Consider the following 18,084-nt stretch of genomic DNA (forward strand, 5'->3'; position numbering starts at 1 on the left):
ATTGTTTAAATAAAGGACAAGGGTCTAGTGGTGGGAGGTTTTTATTCCTAAGGGTTCTGTTTGTTTCCCTCAAAGAAGAGATTTCTCTATCACCGTACAGCTGGGGTAGGTTTCTGTTCCTTCATATGGAGGGCTTCATCATATTGCCTCAGTAAATACGAGCATGTGGAATAGCAGAGCTCTTCTTCAAAACACTGTGGTCAAGGCTTGGCCTATCTTGATCTGCATATGAACATGGAGGCGTGAAGTCTGCTGGTTTTCAGGCTCTTGAGACTGAAGTTTGTCGTGGTTCCCTGTTACTGCTTGTCACTAATACATGGTTTGCCTAGAGAGAGGAACAATGACGTTTAGGAAATTGAAGCCAAACAATGGTTTATTATTTTTATTTTTTAAACTCTAGTTAATAGAAATCAAAGAGCTTTTTATTATTATAATTTTCTAGCAACGTTACTATTCATTTCTTTCTTCCCACATTTCCTTGTATCTCAACACACCCAAACACTTGCGGACAATCCCAGGAGCTGTGTTAATCACAACCACGCGTTTGGGAAATTTTCCTCCCGCCTTTCCCCCTGCGTCAAGCCAACTAATACTGGAGAGCGCAGCCGAGGCCAAAGGCACACAGAGAGGACGTGACTAAAGGATCGCAGCCAAAAACTCGCCGTTCCTCCGGCGTGCCCTCAGCCGCCTGTTCCTGCCACAACTTGCACGTCTTCCCCCAGGCCTGGCCCTGTGGGAGGCAAGGTGCCAGCGGGCAGGGGCAGGCAGGGAAGGGGGAAAATGGAGCTGAGGGGTTTGGGGGGAGAGACCACCAAAAGCTGGTATGGCTGTGGTGTGGTTATTCGGTGCTATGTTCCTCAAAAGGCAAATACTTGAAATATGTGTGACCAAAATATATTAAAAAAATGTAGGTCTGAGGAGATGCTGGGGAGGGAGGGGGGAAAAAGCCCCTTTGAAGCTGTCAGAATTTTATTTGTTGTCAAAAGCACTTGTGTGCCTCTGCCACTATCGTGTGGTATTTGCATGGTGCTGATTCAAAGGAGTGAGCCATCTGAGCAAAGGAGCGAGCTTTGTTGGCTGAAGATGTTGGGGTGAATTACTTGGGAATTTAAAAAAAATATATAAAAATATACTACGTGTTGTTAGGAAACAAGCGCATCTTCCAGGGGAGGGCTTGGGAGGCGTTCAGATACGGGTAAAGCCCTGTGAGCCTGTGAATTTAGACTGTGCGCGCCTTGCTGCGTGCCTGCGTGTTTTATTTTATTTATTTTATTACAACACCTCCGGCCGAGCCGAGCCTGACGAAGAACCCCCTCACGGAGGCGGCGGCCATGCCCCCCCCCCACCACAGCCGGCCGTGAGGCGAGGCCCCGCCCCGCGGCGCGGGCCCGATGCGAGCTCCAACGGCTCCCGCGGCGTGACGCAGGCGGCGGCGGCGGTCACGTGGGGCGGAGCGGGGCGGAGGCCGGCCCCGTCCTGCCCGAGCCGCCGCCATGCCGCTACTGCCGCTGCCGCCCGGCCGCCCCCGACACAGCGCCGGGCCCGGGCCCGTGCCCCGGCTGGCCCCGCTGCTGCTGCTGCTGCTGCTGCTGCTGGCCGGCCCGGCGCGGCCCATCTCCTTCCAGCTGCCCGGCAAGGCGCGCAAGTGCCTGCGGGAGGAGATCCACCGCGACACGCTGGTCACCGGCGAGTACGAGATCGGCGCCCCCCCGGGCTCCTCCAGCGGGCCCTCCGCCAACCTCAAGGTGACGGCACCGCCACCGGCACCGGGACCGGCACCGGCACCGGGACCGGGTCCGGCACTGCCTCGGCTCGGCCCGGCCCGGACGTGGCGCGGGGCGGGGCCGGGGCGGGGCTGGGGGGCGGCGGGGCCCGGCCCGGTGTGGGGGCAGGGGGACGGGGCCGGGCCGGGGGGCGGGGGGGGCTGCTCGGGAACGCGGTCACCGGGCACGTGGAGGCCCTGCGGCAGCTGGCCCGGGTTGTGGGCTGCCTCTGGAGCCCTGATTTTGGTTTATTTATTTATTTTTATCTTATTTTTAATCTGTTGCATCATCTCTAAAAGGAAACGTGTCTCTACGTGGGCAGCTGACGTGCCTTAAAACCTTCCCCTCGTGTGTTTCGAGTTGAGCACATCCCCCTGTTTTTTCTCTTACCGAGCATCCTGCTCCTCGGGTTGCCCACCCTGACCCCGCAGTCTCTTTCAGACCCCCCTCCCTACAGAGGCCTTGCCTAGGGAGGTGCTGAACGCTTGGGTCTCGCTCTGGCTTTGCTGCTGAAGCAGGCACCCAAACAGGAGTGCTTCTGGAAGCTCCGTTTGACCAGAGCTATGAAGTTCCATTTTACTGGAGCTATAAAATCAATCTGATGTAAAAATCAGTAAGTCTGTGTCCCATACTACCCTCAAAAGCCACAAGGGACAAATAACCACCTCTGCCATTCTTCCTTTCCATCTTACCACTCAGGTATGGCCATCCGATGCTCTGGGCCTGCTGTTAGTGTGGTAACACCTGGGCTAAGCGCACACTCCTTGCTCCTTGTGTCCCAGTTGCTGTGAGAAAACACAGCTCAGGGCATCCACCCGCAGTGGTCTCGCTCCTTCCTTGCTGCCCGGCCTGCTCCAGTCCCCGGGATGGGGCCACCCGAAGGTGGGAGGCTGGTGGTGAATTGTGGCCGTGCTCGGTGCGGCTCCCATCCGCGAGCTGAGCGGGGTGTTTGTGGTGCTCCCACACCAACAGTGGCAGCCTCTGTTCCGAGGAATCCTCGCGCCCTGCCAGCTGGCTGCAGCAGGGAGCCTCGGGGCGGATGACGTCCCGCCGGCATCACATCACGTGCAGCTGTGCCGTTGTAGGGCCTGGCGGGACGGGGAATCGCTGGGCTCTTTGTCAGGGGTGAACAATGCCCTGCCTGTGGAGGGCCATGTTACTGTAAATAACGTTGGAATATCATGAAAAATCCCTTTCAGGTCAGCCTCTCCCCCGCAAGTGTTCTGGCTGGGCTTTTAGCAGCTTCTCCCACCCCCGCACGCCCAGCTGAGCTGATGCACGGGGCTGATTCGGGGAGCAGAGCACAGCTCTTGCCATCTCAGATCCCGATTGTGGGCAGGCCATTGGAGCTGGAAAGGACAAAACCAGCTCAAGCAGCGCAGTATCCTCTCGCTAAAGATTAGTTCTGCTCTCTGGAAAGCCCTGAGGGAATAATGCTGGAAACAACGGGGGCATTTGAGGGCTTTCTTTGCGGTGTTCTTGTCACACAGCTTGGTGAGAGCCCAGCACCAGCCCAGATGTGCAGCCGGGCAGGTGCCCTGGGTACCCTGCAGCACGTGGTGACCGGGACGTGTGCCCATGTGCCGTGCTGGCACAGCCAGGTGCCGGCAGCCTGTGCCTGGCTGCGTGGCGTGCGCTCATTTGTGCACAGCTCAGACGCAGGTGGAGCTCTGAAAGGGAGCAGCCGCAGAGGCTCCGAGGTGTTCTCAGGTAGACAAAGCCATATGGCACAGGGGCAGCGGCTGCACGTCCTGTAACACACGGTTATGGGGTAATCTATGCAGGGGGAGCTTGTTCCTTATGCCCTGAGGCTGCAGGATTTATACTCTTTATTATTTTTCCTGCCTAGTGTAGCGACTCGTTATATCCACGTTAAAGTCTGTACCTGTTCTGAATACGAGCAAGCAGTTGGCCTCAGTGCTGTCCTGTGGCAGGGGGTTAATTAGGTGTTGAAATAAGAAAAGAAGCGTTTTCCTAAAATCATTTTGGGTACGTAGCCTTTCCATATGGCTCTTTTACAGGGAAACAAGGTTGTCAATTGCAAGGTTGTAGACTTCAGTTGTAAGATGGAGTAAAGGAGAATGTCTGATGTATCTGTTCTGTACCACAAAATATGTTCTGCACCTCTGCCTTCCGCATCCTTGAGATGATTCTCGGGCTCTTCAGACATACCTGCTGAGGGAAACCAGGAAACAATGCAGAGGAGAGTGCTGTTGATTTTCTTGCCGCATGGTAATGCATTTTTTTACCCAACTCAGTGTATTTCGAGCAGCTCGACCTTTTAATTGAGCACAGCAATTGTCTCAGTCTGTGCCACGGAATGTGTGTCCTTTTTTACTCTTGGGTGAAGCATTTTTGTAGACCGAGTACAGTTTTTACCTATTCTTAGTAATTTCAGAGACGTAGTGCAAAGCAGTCATTACTCCATCTGTGTAGTCTGAGTTCTCTGAAGTGGCCACTTCTGTGGACCTTGGCACCCTGACCTTGTGTAACTTGGGGCCGCGCTGATTGTTCATTTGTGGAGTAATAGATACACCCTTCTTTGTGTCATCTGCTGGGGAATGAGCCTTTTTTGTCCCGTAAGGCTTCTCTGCGTCTGCTACCATGGGAACTTCTGAATTTTGCTTGCAAAAAGAAGGCAGCGAGTGACAGTTTGGCACAGCTCGAGTTCCTAAATGTAGCCTGTATTCAGGGGTTATAGGAGGAAGAGAAATCGGTGTGGTTTTCGGTTTTGGGTCGGTTTTCATTTTTTTTTGGTTTTGTTTCTTTTTCTCTATTTGTTTTGTTTATTTGTTTAAGAGTGAGTAGTTATGGAGAGGCACTCTGGCTTTGTCAGCTCGGCGGGGATCTGTAGGGGAGGAGTTGATACAGGTGCAAAGAAGAGGGGAAACCTCTGAAATCAGAATGTGGCAGATCCAGGAGGGGAGGCCAGGAGAACTCGTACAGTTTTTGTGCTGCATGAGCCCGTGGCAGTGCAGTGCTGCTCCTTACCCTCGCCATCTCTCTCTCGCACAGATAACTGATTCGGCGGGACACATCCTGTACGCCAAGGAGGATGCCACGAAGGGCAAGTTTGCCTTCACCACTGAAGACTATGACATGTTTGAGGCCTGCTTTGAGAGCAAGCTTCCCGTGGGTAAGTGTCCTTTAGCTTCTGGTGAATTCGGGTGGATGTGTGCATGAGAGGTACGTGGATTGTGGTTCTGAGCAGAGTCTGCAGAACGTTTTGCCTTTTAAAGCTGTTTCTCAGGAGTTTGTGGACAATCTCACTGGTGCAGAGCATCTGCTGTCCGTGTTGCATTTGGAAGTTAAGTATTCCCTTGTGGCTGCTGTACAGAGCACTCAGGTTTCCTCTGAAAGAGGCCTAAGAAAGGGGAATTGTGTGTTCCTCCTACACAGGTCAGCACAGTCGCAGTGAATGGCAGCATCAGGGTGCAAGCTGCACCTCTCTTGCTCTTTTCGTGCTTCTCATCCTGCAGTCGAGCCAGAACAGAGCACAATGCCATCATTTCCAGGACCTGGCCTTTCTCCCCTGCTGCCCATCTCTCCCCGTTAGCTAGAATGTGACCTGCAGAGCGTGTGCTTGGCTGCAATCCTGTTAGGTTAGCAGCACGTGGTGGAGAACATGGCCGTGGTTTGCACCCACAACTGCGAAGCAGTCAATAAAGGGAAGGGGAAATGAGCCGGACGTCAGCTTTGCATTTGTGCTGCAGGGATGGTTGCCTAACGAGCGCCGAGGCTCGTTTCCTGTGAGGTGACGCATGTGCTGCTCTGGGTGCTCGGGCTCATCCTCGGGACAGATGTGCTGAAAGCAGCCAGCACGTGGCTTCCAGTCGCCTGTGGTGTGGGTGAGCCTGTGCAAGCTTGTGAGTGCTCGCGTCTCCTCACCGTCACCGTCTGAGTTCTGCTCCCTGGAGCTGATTCTCCTGTGTCTTACCCGTATAGATCCCGAAGAGCAGTCACTAGCAGCATTCCCCAGATCTGCTGAAAGGCAGCATCTGCTTTGCTGCTCTGCTCCGTGCAGGAGATGCAAGTAATTTGCAAGCTGCAGAGAACTCTCCAGAAAGAGAAGGCTATCTTTATCGGTTCAGGGAGGGATCTGGCTTGTAAAACCTCTTCCATCATATTTTGCAGATGAGATAGTGCCCCAACTGCTCAGGGTTCTGCTTTTTCACGGCGAAGGTAGGGCTTCCCAGTGCTCCTTAACGCATCGAGACATGCAGGCCCCGGTGACTCATCCGGGAGAGCTGCTGCTGCTATTTACTGTCCCACACCTGGGTGGTTGGGAGGCCTCCAGACAGTGCCACAAACCCTTTCAGAGATCACGCACTGCAGAGGGAGAGGCTTCTTTCTTTAGTCGTGTCTAGACTCTTACTTCAGTGCTTGTGACCAGAGGTTTCTTGCCTAGCCAGAGCCTCTTGTGGCTCTTTTTGTTGCGTCAAGTGTTTGATCCTTGGCTTCCCTGCCTTGTTGCAAGCCTGTATTGGAGCTTTTGGTACCAACGAGGATAACATTTGTAAGCGCAGCTTCTGCTCAGTGGCTAGTGGGGACTGAAGTGCCAAAATCCAGAGCTGTTCAGTGGGGCAGTTGGATCTTCTTCCATAGGCCTTCTCTTTAGGGTCCTTCAAGTTGCCAGTTTCTTCTTTTACCCAGGGGCCCCATAATCCTTGCTGACAATTTATACTGCGTGATGGGTGTCTGCAGATTTCCCCTGCTTGTGCTCGATTTTAAGGAAATGTTGAAGCAAGGGAGGTGGCACCGTGAGGCCTGATCAGTGCAGGACTCGGTTGAGGTGCTGTGGAAGAAGTAACCGTGTCACAAGGCAGTGCCTCCTTTCCCCTTTAATGCAAGCAAGGGGATGGGGCAGCTGACCAGGCTCTCTTTTCTCCCCATGTTTCTCCTTTCCTTTTCATAGTTACCTCAAGTAGGTGGTCAGGACTTGCAGTGCTGCAGCAAGGAGGGCGTTGGAGCTCTGGAAGAGGAGAACTGTTGGTAGAGGAAGCCCAGAGCCGTTGGGCCCTGAGAGATCTGAGCGACTGGGATTTCTCAATCCTTCACCGCAGAAATGAGGAAGAGGAAGTGAGAAGGAGATCCTGTGCAGGGGGCCCACACCAGGAGAGGGAAGGAGTTCTTAGAGTGCTCCTTGAAGCTGTGCGTGTTCGTACAATGGGCTTTTTGCCCTGCTTCCAGGGTGGAAAGATCCTGTCTTACTGACCACTGATCTATTCCCAAGGGCACTCTAGCATCATGAGCCAGTTTCTGACAAGCACAGCACCAGACCAGGTTGCCCAAAGCCTTGAGCACCTCCAGGGATGGGGCATCCACAGCTGCTCTGGGCAACCTGTGCCAGTGCCTCACCACCCTCTGGGTAAAGAATTTCTTCCTCATGTCTAATCTAAATCTGCCCTCTTTTGATTTAAAGCCATTGCCATTTGTCCTATTGCTACACTCCCTGATTAAAAGTCCCTCTCCCACCTCCATCTTTACCTCTTTGCTCCTTCCATAATCCTGCTTTTCCCAACTTGGGGTTTAATACCTTATCTTTTCTGGCATTCTTTTGTGAAAAAAAATTGACATCCAGTTCAACCGCCTTGTTTTTGCATTGACTACAAATGAGGAGCTCCTTTAGTCTCCCAGGAAACAGCTCTGTACTTGCATGAGATAACCTCTTGAAGACCCTGGGGGTTGTAGGTATCAGCTGGATGGCTTAGCTGGGACTTGCTGCTTTTTTTGGTTTGTTTTCTTACTGTGCTGATCTGATCTCTGCTCTGGTGAGCCCCAGCTGCAGAAGGTGTAAGGAGGCGCAGAGGATCTGATGAGCTTAAAGGAAGCTTCTGCTTGTGCCTTGGGCTCAGTAATCTTCTGCAAGAGCAGCTTGAGGTTTTCCAGGGCAGTCTCTGACAACGTTAACCTCTTGCAGAACGTCTGCTTTCCATCCCCTTGCTCCCAGCAGCTCTCATTTTTCTGCTTTCTTGGCAGTTCTCCCCTCCAGCCTGACAAATGAATCCTTCCAGTTCTGTTCTCTTCACTGTCCTCTTCATCTTTCTCATCTCTTCCTGGAAGCTCAAACTGTCCAACCAAGTTGCTGTAATTTAAACAACATAAAAAAAAAAACTCTCTGAACTGCGTGCTTTGCATTTTCTTCTGCAGCTACTGTCGATCCCCCTGCCTGCCAGTCTGCAGGCATGCTGATAGGCATCAAAAGTGGTCAAAACTTGTGGCTGGAGGAAGGAGCACTGCATGGTTGTGTACAACATGTCTGTTAAAGAATGTGCTAGGTTTTAAGTTTCTTTTTACAGTAACTGGTCTTTTATACAAAAACATCCTAATTCTGATTTATCTATGAGGCTTTTAGGTGGCTGAGTGAGAATTTTGAGCTGCAGTATCCCTCAGGAATTAAGAAACAGTTTGCAGATGATAAGGGTGATGTTGCTAGTGGATCATTCTGTGCTCTGACAGCAGTAGAAGGTGGAGGTGATTCCAGTCTGCTGTTGGAAGAGCTGTTCAGCGGAGAGAGACAAAAACTGGGGATGTTGCATTGAAGACCTGCAGTATGTTGCTGACTCTGGCTGCAGTGACCCGGTGTTACCTATATGTTGAGTTTGCTTGTGGGCTGAGGGAACGTCCACCTGGCAGCTACCTAGGGCTCGGTGTGAGAATTGGACGTGCTCCTGGAGAAAAGCTGTGAAGTTCGTAGTGTGAGGGAATTCAGACCTTGTGCTGTGCTGGCAGCTAGCGGGGGACAACTGCGTGCCCCCAAGTGCTGGGCTTTAGGAATGTGTTGTGTACAGACATTTCCGTGGTGGGTGGCAGAGTGCAGTATGATGCTCGGGTCAGTTGATGTGCTGCATTCCTTTAGAGTGTCTTAAATGCATAGACGTTTTTCCCCCCCTCTTGTGAATATTCTCAGATGTGAAAATTTGTAGCAGTTAAAAAACAAACAAGGAATTAGCAGTAGGCTTCTCCAGCAAGGGGCCACAGCCTTAAAAGATACTTGTGCTGTTGACTGCAGCCTTATCCTCCTCACTGTTTTTGTGGCTGCAGAAATCTTGTTTTTGTGGCTGCAGACATCTTGGGGTTTGCATTTGCAGCGTGGGTCTGAGAACAGTGTGTCTGGTCAGTTCTTTCCCTGTAAAGATCCTGCAGTAAAGATGCTGCCTTCGCTTCTGCAGATAGTGCAGCATGTGAGGATCACTAGTCCCCATATGCTGCCTTCCTCAATTAAAGCAGCTTTCCTTCTTCTTTTCTAAATATAAAATCACTTCCAACCTCAGTAACCTTGGTGGCTGTTGGTGTACTTCCTGCGAGGAGGAACACGGGCTTCCCAGCTTGAAGAGTTGTCCCCCTGGTGACTTTAGCCAGGCTGCCTCGTGGCAGCTGGTATTCATTTCTAATCCTCTGCAGTTTTTACAGTGATTTGCATCCTACACACACTTAGCACTTTTGGTTACAGCTTGTTCCCATTATCTTTGGGAGGCTCTCCCTCAGCCAGGATTTATTCTGAAGTCTGTATTTTTAGGCTGGACTGTGCTGCCTCCGCAGTTAGCTGCAGACACGGAGGGGAGGGATGTTGTGAGGCCTTCCTCAGCGCTGGGGAGAGCGAGCTGGTGATTTCCTGGCAGGCTGAACGTTTCGCACAATGAATCCTTTCATTATGCTTCCAGGAACAGGGAGGATGCCGGACCAGCTCGTGATTCTGGATATGAAGCATGGAGTCGAAGCAAAGAACTACGAGGAGGTATGTCCCCTGGCTGCCTGCCCCTCGGACTCCCCTTTCCCAGCACTCACGTGATGCTATTTGTAGATCTGGGGCTCGTGATGGGAAGCCGTTTTCCCAGCGGTGATGAAAGCCTGTCTGCAACTTACAGTCCCAGGGAAGCTTTGTCTGCTAGGGGAAGAAAAAAAAAAAAAAAAAGATAAATATCAACTGACATTTGTTCTGGGCTCTGGGAACTGGAGCCTAATGTGTGAACTTTTATTTATATCTTTGCCAGGGCAGTGTGACCCAGCTTCTGGGCATAGGTATTACAAGCAACAAGATACTGAGATGTGCAGTTTCCCCTGCCCTAGCAGTGGAGGGTATTTTAGGTGAACGTCAGAGCCTCCTAAAGGTCAAGCTGCATCGTTACTGCCTTCCTCACGGGGAGATGTGTTGCTTGACAGCCCTGAAATGGTGCTTGAGAGTTTCTAAGAACTGGCCCTATATCAGTGTAAAGGTATTTGGCAGAAGGTATTTAGCAGTTGGTGTGAAATGTGTATTTGGTTTGCAGGCGTCACATCGGGAACAGGCATAAAACCCCGATCGTTCCCATCCTGGGAGGACACAGCTTGCTTAGCCCAGGAGCAGCTGTGAGGAATAGCAGTTGCTTTGTGGCTGGGCCAGTCTGGTGGTTTTGGGTGCTGAATTTTGATGGCTGCTGCTGTGCTTCTGGCTTGCTAGGATTTGGGGTCAAGCAGCCCCCAGCAGAGCCTGAGGGTGGTTAGAGGAAAAAGGTTCCTGCCTTAGGGAGGAGAGGGAAACAGAGGAGACTGCGTACGGTGGCAGTTAGGGAACTGATGAGTTTCTCAGATGGGCATGCTGGGTTCTGCTATCCTTCTGAACTCTGGGCTAGCTGTTCCTCCGTGGCTTACGTCAGTGCAGTCACCGTACATGAAGAGTAGAAAAACTGCTTGGGGCTGGGGCAGAGCAAAGCAGGCAGTGGGCAGTCTGTCTGGCTAAACCAGATGTTGGAGGATTACGAGATGGTGAAATCCTACGTGGTGACCCCTGAGAGTGTAACCGGGAGGACTCTGGTGACTGTGTTTACAGAATGTCTTTAAAACAGCCCTGCAGATTACTCCTGAGTTACGTTATCAAACCCAGTACGTGTTACTCTTGTCCCCAGTGTAGCTCTGCCAATGGAGAAGGGACAAACGTAGGAAAAGGAGAATTCAGACTTGCAGTCCCACCTGACTGGAGATCTCGACACTGCCAACAAGCGTCCTTGCCTCGTGGGGACCTCTGAGGGACAGGCTGTGTCGAGCCTTGTTGAGCGGTGTGTCTGTGAAGGACTCAGTCTCACCTAGTGCTTGTAAAGCTGCTACTGATCTTTAGTCACACTGCTCTGTAGTGGTTTTTCTTTTTTTCACTCTCTGCCCCAGGTTGCTAGAGTATTTGTGTTTAAGGACTTGACGGGTTGTTGTAAGGCCTCAGGGGGAGGGCTGCTGCCAGATTTCTCTCCTGCAATCGCTGCCTTTTTGAACCTTTTCTTCATGTCCTCGGAGCCAGCAGTGCCTTTGTCCTCCCCCCGCTGGTTCTTGCTGAACTCCTACAAGAGTTGATGCAGGGGTTGGATTAGGGGCAGTGATGCTGTCCTGCTTGTGCGTGGGCATGGGCAGTGAGAGCAGGGATGATGTCCGTGCCTGGCTTCATAAACTTGCATAGGTGCAGATGTTTTTGGAGCAGAGGAGCTGGGAGAGTGATCCAGGTTAGAAAATCTTACTGCCCTGCTGCATGGCAGTGACGGGCCTTAGTTCTCTGGGATGGGAGAAACACCTTTCTTCAGTCAGTAAGTAGGAATGAAAGGACTTCTCAGAGGACACCGAGAAGGCTTGGAGATTTAAACTTCTTAAAATTCCTTTCCGGATGAGCAACTCCTTGCCAGTTCCTGGCTACAGTCTCTCTCTGTGCTAGGCAGGCTTTGATGCACCTTTAAGTGGCCCCCGAGAAGCTCAGTGGAGTTGTCTCAGCTGTTTGTTTGGTACGGATGTTCTTGTGCCTTCCAGGACCGCGGTGTTCCACCACCACGGAGGCTCAGCGGGCTTTTTACAGACTGTCTCAGAGCAGCAGTGCTCTTTGGTTTCACTCGGGCTGAGAGAAATCCAGGTTGTGTGTGTGAGAGTACACACAGGACTGAAATTGGCTGTCGTGTTTTCCTAGCTACACCGTTTAAAAGCAGCTGAAGGGATGCAGGATGGAGCAGAAAAGCTCGAGTTTTTCCCAGGGGAACCATTCAAGCCTGTGGGTATGGAAAAGTGCCCTCCAGGAGGATAACAGAGGCAGTCAGCTCAGGGTTGTTTTGTCAGCAGAGGTCCCTGACCCCTTGTCCCTGGCACAGACCTGCTGCTAGAGCTGTGTCAGCAGAGTCCAGGCAGTAGGCACGCTTGTGCTGCTGCTAGTTTTTTTTTTAGCAAAGATCTGCTGGCAGATGTGCATCCTGGCCAGAGTTTTGTCAGTGCAGCCTCTTGACTAGAAAGCCGGGAGGGTTTTAACCTCTCATTTCCTACGCCCTCTTCGCACGTGTGCTCCAAGCTGACACTGCTGCGCTGGCAGATTTAACGTACAGCTCACCTCAGCATAAAACCGCTCAGATGACTGCTCGAGAGCCTGCTGCTTACCCAGATGTGTGTCATGCGAAGACCCTTCAGTGTCCTGGCAGTGTCCCAGCAGCGCTGCAGCTTGCCCGCTCCCCCAGCGCCACCTACTGCCTGCCGGGGGGGCTGGGGGTGCCTCCTGAGCCTCCTCTGCGTCACCGTGGGGACGCCCGTGTGTTTCTGGTGCTGAGCCTTCCCTGCGTGGCGTCACCCTGGCTTCCTGGCGTTGGCCTGTCTGTCAGTCGTGGTAGTGACAAGTTCTGTGTGAGAACCAGAGTTTTCCAAAGCAGCCGTGGCAGGAAATGCAGTTAGGAATGTCCTTGTCACAGATTTTGCATGATGTTTGGTCAGGTTATGGTCGGGATCAGGGCAAGGACATGTGCTCATACGCTCAACTTCAAGTATTGCTGTTATGGAGTGAGCTTTCTGATTGAATTCCCTGTAGATGTTTCTTTTATATACAAGTCTGTAGCTTGCAGGTTGCGTGGTGTGCACAAAAAGTGATGTCTTACCAAACCAGCTTTTACGAGGGAAGCGTATTTTTATCTTTCTGACTGGCTCAAGCACAGCCCATCCCGTAGGTATTCCCACAGCGGCATCTGGTGGCAGCTGCAGTGCTCTGGAGCTGCGCAGCCCTGCCAGGAGCGTGTCCTGGCCTTGAGCTTCTCAGCTCACAACCCCCAGGCTCCTGTGGGTGTAACCGAACCACTGCTGTCAGGATCAGGCTGCCCCGACTTTCTGGGGCAACGTTTAGCCAAGTGAGCCTCAGCGCTAATATCCAGTGTGCACAGCCAGCAACATTACACACACGTGTAGGTTAAAATCAACTTATCTTGAGCTGTGATTCTGTTCACTGGAGGTGTAGCCACGTGGCAGGCTCCTCTACCCACTTGTCAGAAGCCAACTGTGAGTAAGGTAACGCTGGGCCGAATAAGGAAGGATGTGTTGTGTGCACGCTGAGCTTCTCTGTTGAGTAGGAGGGGCAGACCCGAGTGTGTTTCAGCAAACAGGTGGGAGAGGTGATAGCAGTTTATGCAGTGGGAGTTTCTGGCTCGTAGAGGTGTTTCCCGAGGGGGAAGGATGCCCCAGATCTGGAGTGTGTGAGGAGGAGTGGTGCAAAATGGCAGTAAAAGCCCGTGTAGGAGCTTTTGGCTTTGGTTCAGTGACTGCCTGACTCTCCTGTTTTGTAGATCGCTAAAGTGGAGAAATTGAAGCCTCTGGAGGTAGAACTGAGGCGGCTGGAAGATCTCTCAGAGTCTATTGTGAATGACTTTGCCTATATGAAGAAACGAGAAGAAGAGATGAGGGACACAAATGGTAAGAGACTGTGCTCCTTTGGGGGGCTGGAGCTCTAAGACCCTTACTTCTGCTGAATGTGTTGTTAGGGAGAACAAGCAATTACAGCAGTCTCTGCCTGTTCTGTTCCTAGTACGAGAAAGCCCTCTCTCTTCCCTTGAGCAGTCATACTGTCTTGTTTCCCATTTCTAGAAGCCATTTCTTCCTGTCTCCGTTCCTAATGAGCATTAATCTTACCATTTCACGTTGCCCATTAACCGAAGTTTCACCTTGTTCCCTCTCATTGTTCCCCCTGCGGTTATTCTCAGGTACTGCTGGTGCTTGGGCACCCTCGCCTTCTTGGTGTTTGATATCTTGCCTTTGACGTTTCGCAGGGGTGGGGAGAGAGGAGGGCGAGGATCCCAGCATTTTAAGGAGCATCCCGTGATGTCAGACTACCGTGCAATGGTTTCTTGTCTCTTTCAGAATCAACAAATACCCGGGTTCTGTACTTCAGCATTTTCTCCATGTGCTGTCTCATCGGACTGGCCACCTGGCAGGTTTTCTACCTGCGTCGTTTCTTCAAGGCCAAGAAACTGATTGAGTAAAGGAACAAGTCCTCCTCCCCCTCCTCCCAGACCCAGCTGGACACCGCTGGGACCGGCCGTGCCCCCCGGAGCCATCTCACAGATGATACCCACTGACTGTTTTCTGCAGGAACTTGGACCCCAAAGGGGGAGGGGAGCATAAAGCTGGAGGCAACTGGGGACTGGAGAAATCCTGTTGGATGTTGAGGGTGGGGCAGCTTGTGATGGGTTTGGGGTTTCCTGGGGCAGCGATTAAATAAAAAATGATGTTTCCATGACAGCTGCAGCAAGCTTTTTGCGCTGTCTGTTCTCCTTTTGTAATCTTGATGGTGTCTCCCATCTGTCTGTGACTGTAGTGTTACCCTGAGCCACTTGGTCCTGCTGAGCTCTGTAGGTGCCATGCAGCCAGCACCGGGGCGGAGTGAGGGATTCCCTGTTCCGACCAGCTGGGATCCAGGCCTCATGCAAACGAAGGTGAGGGCAAAGAAATAGGATTTACCATTCCAGCAAAGCTTGAGGATAATAGAGAGGGGTCCAAGGTTTGGTCCCTGTTGTGGACCTTGGTGTTTCTCCCTGTGGGAGCTGGTGGGTCAAGGCACCTGAGCATACGATGGTTTGGCCTGGAGTAAGGGGAGCCTTGGAAGGATGGATTTGTAATGTGCTTGAGCTTGGAAAGCAGAGCCCTGCTTTGCTCAGAGAGGCTGTCCAGCCTTGGTCCTGCCCTTACTCCAAGTGCTTGTCTTGGATTTGCCTCTCTTGTCCTGAAATGATGCAGCAATTTTCCTGAAAGCTGTAATCAGCGGCGACCTTTTGTGCAGAGAGAAGGCCTCAGATACAGTCACAGAGCAAATAGGAGCAGGTTATGTTAGGGAACTTGATCTTAAATTGAGCAGGAGACTTTTTTCAGCTAATAGCGTAACGTTTATTCAGCAGGCAGCTGGCTGAATCTCATTTCCCGAGACCTCAAAGCAAGGTGAGCTGCCATTAATGTGGAGCATGAAGGCCTGTGCCCTGCTTTGAGGTCTGAGGATGCAAGGGGTGCTTTGAAGGACGGCAGAGGAGGTGTTGGAAGAACAGGGATGATCTTGAAAAGCAGTACAGGATAGGAATAGGCTAATGCTACATCTGAAGGGGGTCTGAACTGTGCCCTCTACAGAATTGTTCTTCTGTGCGGTACCACAGAGAGCAAGCAGCCTCTCATGGTTCCTCAGCCATCCAGATGGAATACAATGAATAAGCAGGCTGGGGAAAAACAGGCAGGTTAACTTCCTGGACCTACATACTGCAGCTTGTAGGCAGCGATTAAAATTCTTTCACCTTCTCTGCATTCCTTCAGAGCAAACGGTTCAGCAGCACAGCGTTCTGGTCTCACGTGCCTCGACCCTTCTGGCTAGGGAGCAGGTTACCATGGCCCTGGGTCCAGCCTACCATTTGGGAAAAAAGCATTTGTTAATAATTGACAACCTGAACCTGATCTATTGCCGGCAGGAACGGTTGTCCAGGGTGAGGCTATGGGAAAGGGTGAAAAGATGACTTACTGTCATCGAACAACGTTAGTGTTTTGTTGCTCCTTTGCCATCACCACGATCCTGGGGTTGTTAGTTCCACTGGCAAGTGCTTATATTGCTTTTTTTTTTTTTTTATAAAGCCATATTAAGAATCCAAGTTCACTCCTCTCCCTTTATCCTTGTACGTTTTTAAAGCTGTTACACTGCAGAACAGCAGTGATGCCACAGGACTTAATTACAGAAGTCATTGGAAGGTAGCTTTTAGGTCCTACAGTTTGAAGCCTGTAGATCTGTTAAGGTTTTTGCTTTTGTTTTTATATGAATTGAAAAGACAGTACAAGCAAGGGGCCTTCCCCGTCTTGTCCGTTGTGATTCCCTTCTCCCTGTCCTTCTCGGAGTATGAAGACACCGTTCTCTCAGAAATGCAGTGAGGCCTTACGTCCTCCAGGTGACTGTTACAGTGTCATAGCTCTGGTGCTGCGCCTTGGTCCTCGCCGTGCTGGTGTGGGTACTGGGGAGCAGATGTGGGGGACTTACGGATTTCTCTGTAATGACTGCTTGGGGGATTTTGTCAATTTTCTCAAATAAAATTGTTTTGGGGAAAAACAACCTACTTTAGTTGTCTGAGTCTTGTCCTTTGTTCTCTTTGTGGGGTTGACACAGCCGGTGATGGTCATTCCAAAAAACATCTCTACTAGAAGTTAACATTTGTTTTTTTCCCCTTCCATTCTTCCTAATCATCTCCCTCTTTACATGGAGGGGTCTTGAGGCTACCAGCTTGTCTTGTGCTTGGCTGTGAAATAGTGCTGGTGCTCTAGAGCACAAGGTTGGATTGTTTTCACTGCCAGCTCCCAGGGAGAATTTACTTCATTAAGTCAAGTCAAATTACTTTCAGTTTCATGCTTTAGAGGAAGATTTAAATTGTCACAAAGATGAGTTTGCCCTTTGCGAGTCAGCTGCTCAGTGAAGGGAGTGATCTGGTATTTACCTCCTGCTGCTGCCAAATCTCTGCCGAGCCTGTGATCCCTGTGCCAAGCAGGGACCGAGTGCGATGGCACACGGCAGAGCTGAGGCCATGCGAGAGCTTCAGAACTGGTTAGTGTTATCGGGGAGAGTTTGGAGAGTGGGAATTCCCAGATCTTTGGATAAGGATCAGTGTCTGCAAGTTCTTGCATGGATGAATACTTGAGCATGTGAAATCGTACAGCTGTTTTCACGCGGTAGGTTGCAGGTGGGTCTGAGCCGCGCTGCAGATGCGGAGCTGCCCTGTTCGTTCCCTTTTACTTCTGGGAACCGGGCAGAATTGGAGCTGTTACAGATCCTTGGGTCTGAGCCCATCTTTGCGTGTGACAGATGCATCGCTGGTGAATCTGTAATTGCCTGTAGCAAACGGCATCAGACGTACCCAGCCTCTTCCACCCACTTGTCAATGTGACTAACAATTTAATTATCGCAGCGCTCACGCTGCGTGTGCGTGCCTTGAGAGACGAGCAGCTCGCACTCGGTTGCTCATTTCTCCCAAGTCGGTCAGATATTTGAGAAACAACCCGGGTGCACAACACCTGCGCTGCCTCCGAACTGGCAGATCAGTGCATTTAACGGTGGAGCAGCTGCTGAGGGACTTTTGGCTCCAAGTAGTTTGCCAACGTTGGCAGGATCATTAGGGGATTCCTGCCTCTGCGTTTTGTAAGGTCCTCTCCAGCAAAGATCCTGGGAAAGTAGCCTGGGCTCTCCTACCCGCTGCAAATTCATTTAATGGATTTGTCTCATCTCTTTAGCTGTGCCCTCTGCTGTGCTCGTCGTGCTGTGGCTGGAGACAGCTTTGCCAGAAGTGAGCAAAATCTTTGGGAAATGAGCTTCCCAGAAGTCACTTTAAGGTTGCTTGGTGGGAAAGAAAGCACAAAGCTGGACTGGATGCATCTTTCGGAGGAGAAAAAAGCTGGGTCAGAGAAATGTGTAGCAGGTCAGGGTTGGTTGTGCTCTTTGCTGCCCTTCCTCCACCTCAAAAATTTTATCAGGCCCATCTGCTTGTTCTGTTCTTCCTACCCTGAACAACCACTGGTATTGGGGTGGTGACTCTGGGGAAAAACTGCCTGTTGGCATTTCTTGGGCCTTTCTGTAAGCTTGAAATCGATGAGCCCGAGCTTTTGCTGCAACACAAACATTCTTTGTTCTGTGTTGCCTTTAGAAGCCTCGTGCTTCATGCTGGAGGTCTGTTTGCACTGAAAGGAGCCAGGGGTTGCTCTGTTTCAGCTGAAGTGACAGACTTTCAGCAAAATGGCAGGAGTTGATGCCTGACTATCCCTTGCGTTGCAGGTGGTGGTTTATCACCTCAAGCTAAATGCATTACCTCAGCCTTGAGTGTTCCCAGCGTGCTGAAATAGCCTGTCAGAGGGCCTGTGATCTCCAGGTATCTGTATCGGTGATCTCAGCTGTGGGGATTGTTTGATTAGTTTGTATTTGGAGCAAGCTGCCGTACCCAGGAGGACTATCTGACTTGTTTTAGTTCAGTGTTTTACAGTAAAATGTTCAATAACTTAAAAAAAAAAAAAAAAAAAGGCAGGGATAGAACCACTCTTGGATAGTTCAGTCTCATTT

The 18,084-nt window shown here is 51.2% G+C and overlaps 1 protein-coding gene across 1 annotated transcript; it reads left to right on the forward strand.

Annotated features, from left to right (window-relative positions):
• Positions 1–1,435: 1,435 nt before the first annotated feature.
• Positions 1,436–16,104, forward strand: TMED10 (transmembrane p24 trafficking protein 10). Its single transcript, XM_068683203.1, has 5 exons — positions 1,436–1,745; positions 4,779–4,899; positions 9,428–9,501; positions 13,307–13,433; positions 13,878–16,104. The coding sequence occupies exons 1-5, from the start codon at positions 1,494–1,496 to the stop codon at positions 13,997–13,999; spliced, it is 696 nt and encodes a 231-aa protein (XP_068539304.1). The 5' UTR covers positions 1,436–1,493; the 3' UTR covers positions 14,000–16,104.
• Positions 16,105–18,084: the final 1,980 nt, after the last annotated feature.

The sequence above is a fragment of the Anas acuta genome, chromosome 5, assembly GCF_963932015.1.
Source record: "Anas acuta chromosome 5, bAnaAcu1.1, whole genome shotgun sequence".
NCBI classification, from domain to species: domain Eukaryota; kingdom Metazoa; phylum Chordata; class Aves; order Anseriformes; family Anatidae; genus Anas; species Anas acuta.

Excerpts from the sequence above, each read along its gene's own strand:
- TMED10 (XM_068683203.1), top strand. The coding sequence starts at position 1,494 with ATGCCGCTACTGCCGCTGCCGCCCGGCCGCCCCCGACACAGCGCCGGG. Across the intron at positions 4,900-9,427 it reads TGAGAGCAAGCTTCCCGTGG|GAACAGGGAGGATGCCGGAC; the intron begins GTAAGTGTCCTT and ends TTATGCTTCCAG. Across the intron at positions 13,434-13,877 it reads AGAGATGAGGGACACAAATG|AATCAACAAATACCCGGGTT; the intron begins GTAAGAGACTGT and ends TGTCTCTTTCAG.